At 39.2% G+C, this 16,798-nt stretch overlaps 1 protein-coding gene across 1 annotated transcript; it reads left to right on the forward strand.

Moving 5' to 3' along the window:
- The first annotated feature begins 5,328 nt into the window (after positions 1–5,328).
- LOC130868368 (vomeronasal type-1 receptor 4-like) lies at positions 5,329–6,225 on the forward strand. Its single transcript, XM_057760617.1, has one exon. The coding sequence runs from the start codon at positions 5,329–5,331 to the stop codon at positions 6,223–6,225; it is 897 nt and encodes a 298-aa protein (XP_057616600.1).
- Positions 6,226–16,798: the final 10,573 nt, after the last annotated feature.

Raw genomic sequence — 16,798 nt, forward strand, 5'->3', positions numbered from 1 at the left:
CAAATACACATTGTACAAATGATTGACAACAATGAATTCAGAATTAGAACACTCTACTAAAAATTGCAAAAGTAAATGGGAACAACAATTAAAATGCTGAAAACACTTTAAAGGAACATGCAGTGGGCAAGAAGACATTGAGGTTTATTAAGAGAATAAAATTGAAATTTTACTTATAGAGCACCAGCAGTCTTTTAAAATTATATCAAAACCAGGCATGGTGGCAAAAACCTTTAATCCCAGTACTTGGGATATGGAGGTATGGATCTCTGAGTTTGAAGCCCATATGGTCTACAGATCGAGTTCCAGGACAGCCTGGACTGTATAAATAAACTTTGCCTTGAAAAACTGATATGTATATTAATCTCAGTCCCTGTGTATGTGCTATCAATGCTAGTACAGGTGAAGCAATAGTTGTGTGTGTGTGTGTGCAGTTTATATATGAATATGTGCACTATGTATACTACATATATTATGTATGTAATACCTAGTATGTACATATATGATTCCTTTACTAAGTGGGTTGACAAAGTATTAAAGTTGAAAGGAGAAAATGGGGAGAGATGGCAGAATACTCTCTGAATAGGTAGGATTATCCAAGTGAACAGAGTTCTGTGATATACTTACCAGGTGCCTTCCGACAGAGAGAGGAAGATAACGAAAGTAGCTGATAGTTCCAGCTCCTGATGCCAACTGAACAGTTATTTCGTGATTGATTAACATTAAATTTTGTTCAGTTTGTGCCCCAGACTGATGGCATTGACCCTACAGTCAGTGCTAGTCAAGGTCTTTATTAAAATCAAGAATAGATACTGCTGGGTACCATGCAATAATGACTTCATGTCTTATCCAGATCCGCGGTCTAATAAGTGCATATCTGTGTGTTTATGTTGTGTGTGTGTTTAGGTTCCCCAGTTCAAGTGCGTGTGGAGGCTTTAGGTTGAAGTTCAGAGTTTTTCTCTATTATTCTCCATCATGGGATTGAAGATAGGGAATCCAGTGAACTTAGAGATCAACATTTAACATAGATTGACTAGCCAGTGAGATCCTAAAGTCCACCAATTTCTGACTACCTGGTGTTATAGGCTTATATTGCACACAAATCTTCTAATGTAGGTGCTGAGGATCCCAACTGTGGTCCCCATGGTTACTCTAAAAGTGCTTTAATAACTGAGCCATTTCCTCTGTTCACAATCTGCAAGGTACCTCTAGAGAAAATATCAGTTAAATTTTGAGGTAAATGACTACAAGAAGACAGGGTCACAGTCTGCCATTATTTATGCAGAGAACTGGGGAGCCTTTTAGTTCCTGCTACTATTAAGAATGCAACAACAAAATGTCAGGCTTGAAGAACAAAAGATGCCAGAATCAGATTTAATGAATTAGGACATCAACATTAAGCTTGTCTTACCAGACAAGGCACTGTTACGGCTGATACTGTTGAGTGCTTTTTTACTTAACCACTGTCAGCATGCTTATTACTCATAAAGTTTTTTGATGTGTGTTCTTTTTATTTGATATGTATGAATGCTTTACTTATATATAAGCATATATGCATATTAGAAATGTATGAATATTTTCCATATATATATATTTATGCCTCATAGGCACATGGAACTCACACAAACACACATACATACACATACACACACACATACACACACGAGTTCCATGTTTGTGCCTATGAGAATCAGAAGAGGACATCGGAGTCCCTGGAATTGGAGTTACAGACCATTATGAGATATGATGTGGGTGCTGGGAATTGAACGTGGGTGCCATGGAACATTTTGCCTTCATATGTATGTGTGTGCCAAGTGCAAGCCTGGTGCTCATGGAAGTCTGATGAAGCCAACTGATTCCCTGTAATTTGGATAATGTATGATTTTGAGCCACCATGTGGGCGCTGTTACCAAACCGTGGTCTCCTGCAAGAGCACCAAGTGCTTTTAATTGCTGAGCCATTTCTGCAGCGCTATGATGTATGTAATTTTTAACAGCACAGTCCCTTCAATCTCCACTTCTTAATGTATCTTTTGTATTTGTGAATGCTATAAAGCTGGTTGTCAATTTTGAGTTAATATTAAAAGAAAATTATTAAACATATTAAATCCATAGAGTTGTACTGAGCAAAAAAATATTTATTAGTTGTTGAGTTGCCAGAACTAGAGGTGATTCACGGAAGATGGCTGTTTGTAAATAGGACCAAAGCATTTACAAACAGACACTGGGAAGCAATGAAAATAAGGGGCTCAGAGAGAGCTTCTTGTTCTGTCCCAGCAGGAAGTTTTTGTATATGACGGATTTGTGAACTACTTTTGGCTGCCCTTGAGTGACTAAAACTCTATTTCAGTGATTGGTTGCAACTCAGCTGTTTGTTACAAGTGCAGATCCCTAAGTGGGATGATAAACTTGAGTTGTACAAAAGTTGGACCTCACTTCTACAGGCCAGCTCTCAAGTGCATGAGCTCAACCCAATTTTATCAAAAAATGCCATTTACTTATATCAAGATTCAAAACTGAGCCATATGCTTGTGGAATGCAGAGAAGCCAGACATACTCACGATGTCAAAGAAATGGCTACACTGTGCCGGAATGAGGGTGGTGGACATACAAGTGAAGTAGGCCTGCTAAATACAAGCAAAGTGACCTGTGGGGCTTTAGAACTTTGTTTATTTATTTGTTAGTTTGCTATTGAATTTTAACTTTCCCTATGTAGTCCCAAATCTGAGTAATTCTATTGCTACAAATTGTGTCAGAAAAGAAGAAAAATATCAAAATATAGCTAAGGAAACATCCTTATCCTGTTTATCAAGGTTTCTGAAGGGTAGCTTGGCTTCCCGTTCTTAAAGTTTTGGGTCACAGTTCTGTATTTACATGTGTTCTTGTCATTCCCTGACTGTATATTCAGTAAGTTTGGGGAAGACTTACTTCAGGGAAATTAAAATTCTGTCTCCATCTTCCCTTCTCATCCTCAGTCCCTCCTCCTTAGAACCCATCCCTCTGCTCCTGCAATCTGGACTCCCTCTGTGATCCAATGCCCCAGAAGAGGAGCACCCCCTCCAGATCTTCAGCATGTCCCTCTGCTATTCATTTCATAGTGAAAATGTTCCTGATGGTTCTGATGTGAAGAAGTGTTTTTCAGGGATGAAGTCAACTCCCTCAGCAGAGATTGTCATGGTTGCCTCCTGTGGCATCCTCCTGACCTCAAGAGAGATGAGGTGTCAGCATATGAACATGTCACTGTGTGTCTGTGACTATATGGAGAGAAGCTATCTGTCCCTCTGACTATTGAGATCCTATCCAGCATCTGCCATCATAGAGGCATCTCCTTTCACAGGTGGGACTTGATGTGTTTCCTCAGGCTTGCAGCAGCTAGACAATCTGCTCCCAGCTGTGTGGGTGCAGCTCTTTGAGCTTGTCTCTCTTTTTCAGGGGTGGAATGCTGCATAGAATGAATACTGACAGAGCTGTGGATCCTTTGAGTCCTGAGGACTCCATAGGTAAAGGAAATCTTCTTGAGTGAGGCCTGTGTACCTAGTCTCCTCCCGAAAAAAAAAAAAAAAAAAAAAAAAAAAACCTTTGGCAAGGAGGATTTCTGTAGGAACCCGAGTCAAAGAGGCAGGTGGAGAGGTCTTTGTATCTAAAATGCTTTATCACAGTATTCAAGGGATATAGAAAGAAAACCTTCCATCAACACACATAGGTATTCTGTGAACAAATATTAGGTATGCTCAGTGAAATGCAATGCCTGGCATAATCTCAAGATTAAAAATTTTGCTGAATAGCAGAATTTACAGATGCACGAACATTTGCTTTCTTTGCAAGCTGCCTTTTTGACTCAGGGTCACAGAAGCAGGTGACAGTTTTCTTTAGGAAATACTGGTGCCAAGAGGCACACTGACAGAAGGCTATTTTGCCTTCTTAGAGGGCAAGAGCAGTAATAGCGATTTCATGTTGTATTTATGTGTGTAAGAATGGACAAAATTAAATCATATGATTCCAATTTTAATCCATTCTAATGATTCTTTGAATTTCATAATTTAGCATCACTTTGGCAGGGTTAAATATGTATCTACTGCTGTGGTTTCTACTTTGCAGGACTGTGATTGAACTCTATATTCTCCTATGAATCAATGTACACATATATTACTTACATTTTCCTATCCTGAAATTATTATGCACTGTTCATATAGGTATGCATAAAATTTCACTTTCCATATTTAGACAACTATGATATAATAGGAACTATATTCTTGGTGTTAATAATATTGTAATTTAGTAAATGGGGAAAGTTCTCATTCCAATATTGAATCAATTTTTACAATTATTAAGTTGAACATTTGTATAAGATTGATCTGTTTCATATGTGATTGTCATTGTTACCTTCTGATATTTCCATTTGATACATGATATTTTCCAATAGTATATTTTAGGAATTAAGGGCATATTAAAAATATGCAGGAATTTGTCAACTGGAGCCAAGAATGGCAGTGTGAATGACATAGAAAACAATTTTGCTCCATACAACCTAGAGGAAATATTTTCATTCTGAAGTGTAATTGAGTCTGGTATGTCTGCCATTTCCAGTGGTGGAACCTAAGGAATCTGCAGTGTCACAAAACTCATCCTATGGCAGACTGCTTCATCACTAGAAACCCCAACCCAAGACTTCTGTTAGCTGGAAATCACACTTCATTTGTATAGCTGTGTGAAAAGTGGGGACAACCAGCAAGTACAGTACTAACCTTGTCTTTCAATACAGTCCCGTGTCTGGTATCTGGCAGAAAAAAATATGGGAATTCTTTAAGGTTTGGAATACTTTGAAAATGTCTTTTCTTTTGCAATGTGCTTTGGTGTGTTACCTGTATGTATTTCTCTGTGGGAACGAGAACTATACACAGTTGTGAGACGCCATGTGAATGCTGAAAATTGGACCCAGGTCCTCTGGAAGAGCATCCAGTGCCCTCCACTGCTTCAGCCCCTAGAAACTTATTCAAATACACTTCTTGGGGGCTCTAGAGAAGGCTCTCTGGACTAAGAAGGCACACTGCCTCTATAAAAAACTCAAGTTTAGTCCCGGTACTCATACGTGGAACCTCAGCACTGTCTATAACACTGACTGACTCCAAAGGCACCTTCACTGAAGTGAATATTCCCACACAAAGGCACAAGTCTAACCACATAGTTATATTTTATCTTAGTATCTGAATGGACATTAGTGATTATTGGTTAGCATGGATTTTTTTTGTACACTGAAGAAAATATTCCTACATGTCTATCCTGAGTTCTCAGGACCAAATACTGAGTGACATTTTTATACAATGACAGAATGATATCAAGAGATCTGGCCATGGGGATCTTCTTCCTATCCCAGACTTCACTAGGCTTCCTGGGGAACTTAGCCTTGCTTTGCTGTCTTATTGTCTCTTCCTTCAGTGGGATCAGGAGAAGGCCCACAGACCTGATTGTCAAACACCTGACCTGTGCCAACATCTTGGTTCTTCTCTGCAAAGGAATCCCTCAGTCAATGGCTGCTTTTGGTCAGACATATCCTCTAGGTAACATTTCATGCAAACTGGTCTTTTATTTGTATAGAGTTGCCAGGGGAGTGTCCCTTGGTTCCACATCCCTGCTGAGTGTCTTTCAGGCCATCACCATCAGTCCCAGCAATTCCAAGTGGGCACAGCTCAAGGTCAGAGCCCCCAGCATCATTGGTCCTTCCCTGGGCTTGTGCTGGGCCCTGTGTCTATTTGCAAATAGCTTAATTATTGTGAGACTGACTGATATGAAGGATAAAGGAAATCATACTGAATTAAGACAATTTTTGCACTGTTTAATAGTAAAAGTTAACAAACAAACTTCCACATTATATGCTATTCTATTGGCTTTCAATGATGTTTTGTCTTTGGGACTCATGATGTGGGCCAGTGGCTCCATGGTGTTGATCTTGTTCAAACATAAACAGAGGGTCCAGCATATCCACAGATCCCTGTCTAATAAATCACTTCATGAAACCAAAGCCACACAAAGAATACTTATCCTTTTGAACAGTTTTGTGGTCTTTTATGTAGCCTCTGTCATTTTAATGATGTATTTTTCTGTTCAGGATGGAGGAGATACATGGGTGACCCATGTCAATGTGGCCGTCAATGCTTGCTTCCCAACACTCTGCCCCTTTCTCCTTATTGGACAATACACCAGGAATTTTCACCCCTGCAGTACATGAGTATATCAACAACTATTTTTTCTTGTGTATCAGAGCATTCTAAAACATAGACTTTTATATACTAATTTATATTCAGTATGACCCCTTGTCATCAGATTGCTTCTGTAGTTATAATGTCTCCTAACATTCTTTGGAACACAGGTTTTAATTCAATTGCTGTCAACTGTTTCAAGTTAGAGCATTGAAGCAGTAGAGTAATTCAAGATTTGAGGTGTAAAGGTTGTGAGTACTGTGATGATTTATAAAGTCTGATTATCATTCCATGATCTGTTGTATAGACAAATTTAATCAACACTGATTTGTAGATAGACCATTGTTCTGAGGAAGAATGGAGCCCTAAACTAATTCAGAATAAATGAACACTTCTGTAAGATGCCCATGAGAGTGGTGAAATTAGGGCACCCTTAGAATTTGTTGGTGTCACACAGCACACAGAATTCAGGGTGTGACTAGGGACTGACTGTCTTTCTCATGTACTGATGCTCAGTGACCAACTTGGTGAAAATGCCAGATAATATGTGGAAATGCTAGTTTTCATATTTATGTAAATATTCAGATATGAAATGATCAGAAATGGGGAAATTATTTAAAAGCAGCTTATTGATACAGCTAATTTGAAATATTTCTCATTTATTTTTATGTGTTTTGCTTTCAGGTATGAATGTTTACTATGAGCATTCCTGGTATGGTGCAGTTCAGATTATGGTGTAAATAGCCTTGGTATTGGAGTGATGAACTACTCTGATTTGCCATGTGGGTTCTTAGAATGAAATTGAGCTCCTCTGTAAGAGCAAGTATTATTCTGTACCATGGAGCCCTGCCCTCAATAGTTGACTTCTAAGCCACAAGATTCACATAATAATGACTGTCAAGAGCTATAGATTGAGGGAGTTTCCAACCAATGACTGTTCTAGCCTGAAACCCATTCCTGGAGAGCACGCCCACTCCTGATGATGCCTAGAGCACTAGGACCTTCAGGCGGAATGACCCGGAGAACTAGGATCGCACCAAACACATTTGGAGAAAAAAGTTGACAATATAATGATGCCTAATGATATGCTGCTATATTCATAGACTAGTACCCAACGCGGTTGTCGTCAGCGAGGATTCATTTAGGAACTGACCTACAGCCGAACATTAGGTGGACCCTGGAGAATCCTGCAGAAGAGGGAGAGAAAGAATTGTAGGACCCAGAGGGGTCAAGAACACCACAAGTTAACCTACAGCATTGAATAACATGGACTCATTGGGGTTCATGGAGACTGAATCAACAACCAAGAAACCTGTATGGCTTTGTAAATAAAGAGCTGAGCTAATTTTCTGTCATTTGAATAACCAGTCATGATTAACCTTCCCAACTGTTTTCATGTCTTGAACACACCTAAACCCTTTCCAGGGAAATCTCAGTTATTTTTTCTTTTCAATATTCTATCGGTATCACAGAAACACAGCTCAGTGTAATAAAACTTTTCTTTAAGGCAAATCTAATGAAACTACTGATTTTCAAAAGTATGAACTCACTTTCAAAGTTTTCAATAAATCAACTTTGAGTTTGGCCTTATTAAAAAAAAACCTGTATGGGACTCAACTAGGCCCTCTGCATGTATGTTGCAGTTGTGTAATTTGGTTTTCTTGTGGGACTCATAACAGTGTGAGCAGGGAGTATCTCTAACTCTTTTATTGGCTTTTGGGACTGTACTCCTCATACTGAGTTGCCTTGCCCAGCCTTTAATACATGGGGAGGTGCTTAGTCTTACTGCAGATCCATATGCCATGTTTTATTGATATCTGTGGAAGACCTGTCCTTTCATGAACAGAAATGGAGGGCGAGTGGATTGTGTGGTAGGGACAAAGTGGTGTCAAGAGGGAAGGGACTGAAAGGAGATGAAGGAATAGAAATTACGGACAAGACGTAAAACAAATTAATATTTTAAAAAGGGAAAAAAGAAGTATAGATTCAAACTAACTAAAAATAAGATTGTTCCTCAAAAGGTAGGTTTCTCATGTTATTTATAATAAAACAATAAACCAATATGAGCTAGAATTCTTCTATATTGAGGAATCTTGACCTATATAAGAATATCCAGGGAAGTGTGTGTTGCGCACATATTTGTTGGTTAATTATGAAGGACTTGTTTTGAATTTATTTTTGTAGTCTTCTAGAATTCTCTGTGATCACAAATATATACTTACAAAACATTTCCTCTACCATCCTTCATTTTATCTCTGTTTCATGCTGAAATATGAAAGTGTAGAGAATATCTTAGCAATTTGGGTATCCAACTTTGTTTGCCCTAAATTCACTTCTTCATGAACAATACAGCTATCAGTGTTTGAGCCTACTAAGATCCACACCTAAAGAGTTTTATGTATATCTTCTATAAACAATTACATATGTTACTTCTCTTATAAAATCATTAAACACTGAATTTTTATTGGTACATATTCTGGAGCATAAACTGAGATCTATGGACAGAAAGCTGCAGCTAGCTGTATTACAGTGCAAGCGTTATAGAGCAAATTTCTATCATAGTAAATATTTATTGGAAGGAGTAAGCCTTAGTTTGGTTGTTAAGGGTGCAGACTGGTCTTATAGTAGACATGAGTCTGGTTCCCAGCACCCACGTTGCTCATATCACAGCTGCCTGAAACTCCTGTAAAAAAAACCCGTTGTATCCTGTGTAGTATCTTTGTTATAGTTTCTATTGCTCTCAAGAGACACCATGATCATGGCAACTTTTATAAATAAAACGTCTAATTGTGGTGGCTCATTTACAGTTTTAGAGGTTCAGTCCATTATTAATATGTTGGGGTGAATGGTAGTGGGAAGGCAGATGTAGTGCTAGGGGAAAAGCTGAGAGTCCTACATCTTGCACTGGGTGGTATTATGAGCACAGGGAACATCACAGCCTACCTCAAGTAACAAATGTCCTTCACCAAGACCATGCCCACTCCAGCAAAGCCACACCTAATAGTGCCACACTGTATGAGATTATGGGTGATCAATTACTTTCAAACTACCAAATATAGGTAGCTTCAATCTTCTCAGAAACTAGTGGTAAAATATAAAATAGTGGAAATGGGTTCATTTAAGATATAAGAGCTAGCCGGGCGGTGGTGGCACACGCCTTTAATCCCAGCACTCGGGAGGCAGAGGCAGGCGGATCTCTGTGAGTTCGAGGCCAGCCTGGTCTACAAGAGCTAGTTCCAGGACAGGCTCCAAAACCACAGAGAAACCCTGTCCAAAACCACAGAGAAACCCTGTCTCAAAAAAAAAAAAAAAAGATATAAGAGCTAGCTAGCAATATGCTTAAGCTATTGGCCAATATTTTAAATAACGTAGTGTCTGTGTGAGTATTTAGGATCTGAGCAGCGGCTGTGAACAAATGAACAACCTTCAACAACAATGTCTTTCTTCAATACCTGAAACATCAAGCAACTATATCCTGACTTAAGTATTCTGTTATTTAGTTTGGACATACAGTGATAACACCTTAGACCAAGTATCTTGAATGAATTGACACACTTCCTGTGTCAATCCTCCTTTTATATCCTTGAAGGAGCAGGAATAGGTTTGATTTCTCTGGTCTTTGGTCAACGTGGAAAGGATCCACTTCTGTGGGCCATCTCAATACCCCAAACACCAAAAGACCATACTCTAGGTCACGATAGATATCTTGTTTGTTGCCACATCTTATGTTATAATCTGTTTTTTTTTTTTTTGGCCTGTCACCTTGGTACCCTGTCCCTTTAAGAGACAAGTTTTACCCACTCCCAACGTCTCCCTTTCTGCTGAGGCAAGAAGATCTCCTGCCTTCTCTCCAGCCAGCACTCTATCCATCTTTCTTCTGAAGAGGTAACTACTGCCTCTCTCCATTTCACTTTCTCTCTTCTTTCCTCTCTCTTCCCTCTCTCTTTCCTCTTTCTCTGTTCCCCCTTCTCCCTCCCCTTCTCCCCTCTCCTCCATAACTGCCAGATGGCAAAGCATAGGCCCTTCCATGTGCACTTCCTGAGATGCAGAAAGCAATTCCCTCCAGGCAACCAGTGGCAGCTAAATGAGCATGTTACTTTAGGATCAAGAAGAAAATACCTATGTGTTCCAAGGACCACTTCTATGGCATCTGCATGTGTATTTGACAATGTTACAGATGATTCTGGTTTTAATAATTATACTAGCACATTTATTCTTTGTGTTCTTTTTCTCCTTCCACACCAGTGGCTTCTGGAAATGTGGACGTGCTCTTCTGAAACAGTGAGTGTGTTGTATGATAATATGAGTCTTCCTGACCTGATAGAGTGGGCAGGCATTAAAGCTGTAAAGCAGATTATGGGGAAAAACCTGACTGATGAAAGAATTGAGGAAATTGGGAAAATGTGGAAATTGTTCTTTGCCTTATTATAAAACATGGCTAAAGAATTATACTGAAACAGAAAAGAACTTGGCTATGATAAATAAATTTTCTGAAGAACCTAGGGTTTAGGGCTGACTGCCTATGGCCTTATAAATCAAAATTGGTATTATGAGGAACAACAATGAGACCAACTGGACGTATACTTCTGTAACTGCAAGAAGATAGCCTCTGAGGTGAAAGCCTCAGAATTTGTTTTATGATAAACTCAGCTAAGAATTAAGAATATAGTTGCTGGCAAGAGACTAGTGAACTGGGAAAAAATTATGTTGATGATGTTCTGATTTCAAAGAATCTATACTTCTTGGGAACTGCAATGATTAACCTGTGATGAGAAAAAAAATCATTTTCCTTGTGTAAAATTTACAATAAAAGACTGTGGTTTGAAACTCAGGGCAGAAGAAGAAGAAGAAGAAGAAGAAGAAGAAGAAGAAGAAGAAGAAGAAGAAGAAGAAGAAGAAGAAGAAGAAGAAGAAGAAGAAGAAGAAGAAGAAGAAGAAGAAGAAAGAAGGAGGAGGAGGAGGGGGGAGGAGGAGGAAGAGGAGGATGACGAGGAGGAGGGTGAGGAAGAGGAGGAGGGTGAGGAGGAGGAGGGTGAGGAGGAGGAGGAAGAGGAGGAGGATGAGGAAGAGAAGAAGAAGAAGAAGAAGAAGAAGAAGAAGAAGAAGAAGAAGAAGAAGAAGAAGAAGAAGAAGAAGAACTTGTCCTAGAGCTGATAACTTGTCAGCTTACATCAGAATCTTGTCTTAGTGTACTCATTTTGCCTTCCAGACATCCTAGATTTGAGACCCACTTCTCTGCTGAGGCTGGTCCCTGGCACATAACCCCTTAATCTTGTACTGTTCCCAATACCCACTAAATAAACTATACCCAAGCACTCTCTAGCATGGAATATGTGTCTGTCTCTCACCCACCAAGAAGACTCACTAAGACCTTGGCTGGCCTGCCACTGCCCCACCTGGGACCACTGCTGCCACCCCTTGTGGGACTGCCCTTGGGACACCAGTCTTATAAATGATAACACCTTAAGACAGACCTCTTTTCATTAACCTTGAAAGAGGAAGAGTAGGCTGAATTTCTCTGACTTTCAGTCAAGGTAGAGAGGACCCACTTCTGTGGGTCCCTATACAGACCATGATAGGGCTATACACAGAAACACCTGATATGAGCTAGTGGGATCTCACTAAACTGAATATATCCCATTACTTGCACCAGTTTTTCAAGAGCTGAGCAGTGCTACATACAGTGAGACAGATGGGAGGCAATGCCATATTAACCTTTGTAATCCACAATCATAATACATTGTCCATCTTGCTTCCTCATCTTGTAACATTGTCATAGAACAGCTGTATATCTGTGTATAACATACAGGAAAAGCAAGGCTGACTCTCCGTCTTAATACTGACCTAGTAGTCCTGCCACAATAGGAGTATCCTCAGGCATTACAGGTTCCTGCATAGGGACCTTTCTCTGTTTCTCCAAGTCAAGAACATGATACTAAAAGGTACTGACCCAGATAAACAATCTCTAAATCTAGAATATTCTACTAATGGAGCAAAATGTACACATCAGACTCCAAGAGGAAAATTGTTCACTTTCAGGGCAAGCATTGTGGCTCTTACCTTGACTTCTCCCTCAGTCACTGTTTTAACACTTTGATGGATCCTGGTTTTAAGTCATTCAAAGACACAGAAGCACTGATTAGGCTCTGTGGTAGTTTGAAAGAAAATGTCTCCCAAAGGGAGTGGTATTGTTAGGAGTGTTGCCTTGTTGGAGGAAGTGTCACTGTGAGGGTCGGCTTTGGGGTCTTCTCCCATGCTTCTCTCAGTGTGATAGTCAGTCAACTTCTTGTCCCCTCTGAATTAAGATGTCTGACTCTCAGCTCCAGCACATCTGCCTGCATGCCTGCTCTGCTCCTACCATGAGGATAGTAAACTGAACTATAAATAAGGTCCCTAAATTAAGTACTTCAATTTAAAGAGTTGCCATGGTCATGGTTTTTCTTCACAGCAACAAAAACCCTAAGATATATGTTGATACCAGGAGTGGAGTGTTGCTGTGACAATGCTTTTGTTTGATGAAATATGGATTTTGGTAATTTGGTTTAGTAAATCAGTGGAATGTTTTAGGCACTGATTAATAGGTATAATAAGAATATGGAAAACAATGGTACTGATAATGACTGGAACTATCAGAAGCTGCCTCAAGAAGTTTCAGAGAAGAACTTCAGTATGTTACCTGGAAATCATTCTTGTGGTATTTTTGGGATGAAAGTGAGTGTGTTCTGGTTTTGCCCAATGAGTCTTCCTGAAGCTGAAGTGAAGAGTTATGGATTGAATGTGTCAGAAGAAATCTGAAAACATGCTAGTATAGACTCTGTCATGTGAATATTAGTGATAACTCTAATGAAGATATATAATTAAAATCAGCAGGCAAAGCAAGGTAACTTATAAAACATAAATTTTAGAAGAACAAGAAATTGGAATGGAGCTAAATCCTCTGTTCAGTGATAAATAGATAAAGAAATAGAATACAGGGGGTCGTGACTGAGGCAAGATCCTTCACAGCTAAGTTTCCAACTTGTAAAAGCAAACAAATAAAAAGCTTAGAGCTTGGTGGGTTGGGGCACATGTTTAATCCCAGCACTGGGAAGGCAGAGGCTGGCAGATCTCTGAGTCTGAGAACTACTTGGTCTACAGAGCAAGTTTTAGGACAGTTGAGCTGTGAAAGACAGAAAGCTGGTTAAATGTAATTGAATGAGGGGAATATGGACCAGCCCCAGCAAGAAGAACTTGGTAGCTTTGTCCATGTGGTTCTGGCTTTTGTATAAGGAATAATAAAAAGGAACTATGAAACAAAGTCACTGAGGCCAGGCATGTGTCTGGCGTGTCCCTGACTGAAGGCCTTGTAGAAATGACGTTTCATGAAGCTGTTTATTTGAGGCATTGCTTGCTGCAAGAAACCAAGAGGTTAGAGAAGCCAGAGTTGTTAGATACCTGCTGAGGCAAACTGCTAACAAGGAGTGGAACCAGCCAGAGAGGAAAAGTGTGCTTCAATAAACAAATGTGATGGAATTGGAGTTTGAGGAGCATTTTAACATCACACGTGGAGAGGAAGTGTTTAGAGTTTTCCCAGCTTGTTTTTGGCCTCGCTTTGGTTCAGAATTTCCTCTTTATGCCCCTTTTCCTGTGTTTTGGAATGGTTATGAATATTCTTTGCTGTTATATGTTGAAAGTATGTGATCACCTTTTTGATTTTGATTTTTACATTGACCACAGTTAACAGATCACCATCAGCCAGAGAAGAGACTGGCCTTTGAAACAAGTTTGGGACTGTTAAAGACTATCGAGTCTTCTGTAGTTGGACTGAATGTATTTTTGCATTATATTATGGCAATAAACTTTTGCAGGCCAGGGAATGAAATATGGTAGTTTGAAAGAAAATGGCTCCCAAAGGGAGCTATATAGTATTAGGAGGTGTGGCCTTGATGGATGAAATGTGTAGGGGTGGGCATTGAGGTCTTTTCCCAAGCTTTGCTCAGTGTAACAGTTAGTGGACTTCTTGTTGACTCTGAATCAAGATGTAGGATTCTCAGCTCCAACACCATGTCTGCCTGCATGCTGCCAAGCTTAACATGATGATAATAGACAGATTCTCTGAAACTATAAGTGAGCCTACCCAATTAAATGTTTTTGTTTATAAAAAATTCCATGGTCATAATATCTCTTCATAACAACAACAACAACAACAACAACAACAAAAACAAGTTAAGAGAGGTTTGCTCTCATTTTCCTCCAAGAAGCAGTTTGATATAAATTTTGTTAGCCCTATACAAAACCATTCCACATATGGATCTACTGAGGCAATTTTATCTCACAAAATCATGGCCCATTTTGTGAATTTACAAATCCATGGGATCACAAGAAACCCTGCTCTATGGTTCCAGTTGAATTGACATCCCTCTTAATTCTGCACTGAACTCAGTCCTATCTAACTCATTTAATTGTTTGTTGAACATCATCTCTCTCATGCCCAGTTCTCCCAGGAATGCATTTCCTTCATTGTTTTTGAATTACCTCACTGTCTTGAGTTTTTTACAACTAATAATCATCAACATCCCTATGAAAATCCCTTAAATAATATGTACCATCTTTAAGCAGTAGCATTTATGCCTAGAAAGTGTGAGTAGTGATGTTTTTATTTCTCACTTTCATCCATTTCCCTTTGTTCAGACATTAGAATTCATGCTTATGAGGTATTGGCTATGACTCACACTTCCCTTCTGTTGCAGAATACTATTTTAAGGTGTGTTACTTTAGTTTATGCTCTGAAACATTTGTTTAATGATGCAGAGATGTGTTTTATGAAATAAAATTTACCTGTAGTCAGGAGGTTGCATCATCAACTAGCTGACCGGAAGTTGTAGGGAGGAGCCAGGTGTTGAAGAATTTTTAAGGAGGGGTGAAGAGAAACATGAGAACTTTCAGGGAGACTCAAGGAAGTGAGTTAGGTGAGCTGCTTCCTATTCAGTCTCTCTGAGGAACAGAATCCTACCTCAACCACTGAATCTTGAGTTCTTTAAATGGATAGAGATTTAGATAAGTTCCTTTTGTAGGTTAGAAAGAGGCTGTGTCTGAGGGAACAGAATTTGCTCATATTGTTGCTCTTGTGACCTAACCCCTGCTGGTAGCAGCGGACTTGCAGTTGCTTACTAGGATAGCCATGGCTTAATAGGCAGCAAAAATTAAAAAAGAAAACAACACCCTTACTGATCTCTGTCTAATTTTTACAAAGTGTTCTGAAATTGTGGCTTCTAGAATAGTCTAGTTATACAGATTAGAGGTGTTCTTTCCCTTTCATACTGTCACTGTTAGTGGCCAAGTCAACACTTCTGGCAGCCCCATTCTTCTCTTTAAAAACTATCATGTCTCTAAGGCTTATGCAACATCATGGAATAAGAAGGAGCTGAAGCAGAACAGGAAGAAAGAAAGAAACAAAAAGAAAGAAAGAAAGAAAGAAAGAGAGAGAGAGAGAGAGAGAGAGAGAGAGAGAAAGAAAGAAAGAAAGAAAGAAAGAAAGAAAGAAAGAAAGAAAGAAAGGGAGGAAGGAAGGAAGGGAGAAAGAAAGAAAGAAAGAAAGAAAGAAAGAAAGAAAGAAAGAAAGAGAGTGAAAGAGTGAAAGGGGAAAAGAGAGAAAGGAATGGAGGAAGGAAAAAATAAATAGAGAGAGACAGGGAAGGAAGGAAGAAGGAGAAAGAAATGAAAGAAAAGAAAGAGCCGGTACACATTTTCCAATAATGAGAAGTTCATTGCACCCTTGAGCTCTCTGTAGCTGAGGTCACTTATGCAAGACTTGCATTTAAACGGGCCCTACAAGGTTATATACTTAGTGTGAGGCCAGAATCTTCTATAAGAAGAAGCCTGTCTCAAAACATCAAAAATCAAAACATACAAAATAAAGATTGGCAGGGAAAGTATTCAAATGAGAGCAAACAGAAGCCTCTTTGTCAGAGGTTGCTATACACAGGAAATTTGTACCATCTCTTACATATTCAGACGTTTAAAGCAGTCTATGGAGTGGTACAGTCTGGCAGTGACAAAAGCAAGGTATTTCTGTTAGTGATTGACAGTTGCTGGCATGTGAGTCCAATATACGTGCCAGCTAAAAGCAACATTATATATGTGGAACCTTTTATTTTAGTATTGCTCACTTAATTTTTATCTTATTTAGATGAAGATTGAAGTAATAATATTGTGAAAAGTTTTCACAAAAATAGGAAGACTTTCATTAACAATTCAAGTCCCCATCATTTTATCAATGGGGAATTCAGTTTTCTAGATGGAAAGTTTTCAGTCAAAGTTCTGTATTCATTCTGGTGAATCCCATTTCCTTCAATACCACACCTTCATGCAGAACAGAGGAATCAGGTTTTGATTGAGTTGTGAAAAATTTTGCTTTCGCAGGCATTCATTAAAGTAGAAGGTGCTCTACATGTTTTAAAGGATAATTGTCAGCAGAGCATGTAAATATTTGGCAGAGGACAGACATGAGCCAGACCATGGTGGTAGTAAGACTCTTGCAGGCTGACTGACTAACAGCCAGAATGCTTCTTTATTTATACAGAATTCAGTAAGCAAGAATAGAGTCATGTAGCTTGAAAACAG

This window comes from Chionomys nivalis, chromosome 2 (assembly GCF_950005125.1).
Source record: "Chionomys nivalis chromosome 2, mChiNiv1.1, whole genome shotgun sequence".
In the NCBI taxonomy this organism is placed as follows: Eukaryota; Metazoa; Chordata; class Mammalia; order Rodentia; family Cricetidae; genus Chionomys; species Chionomys nivalis.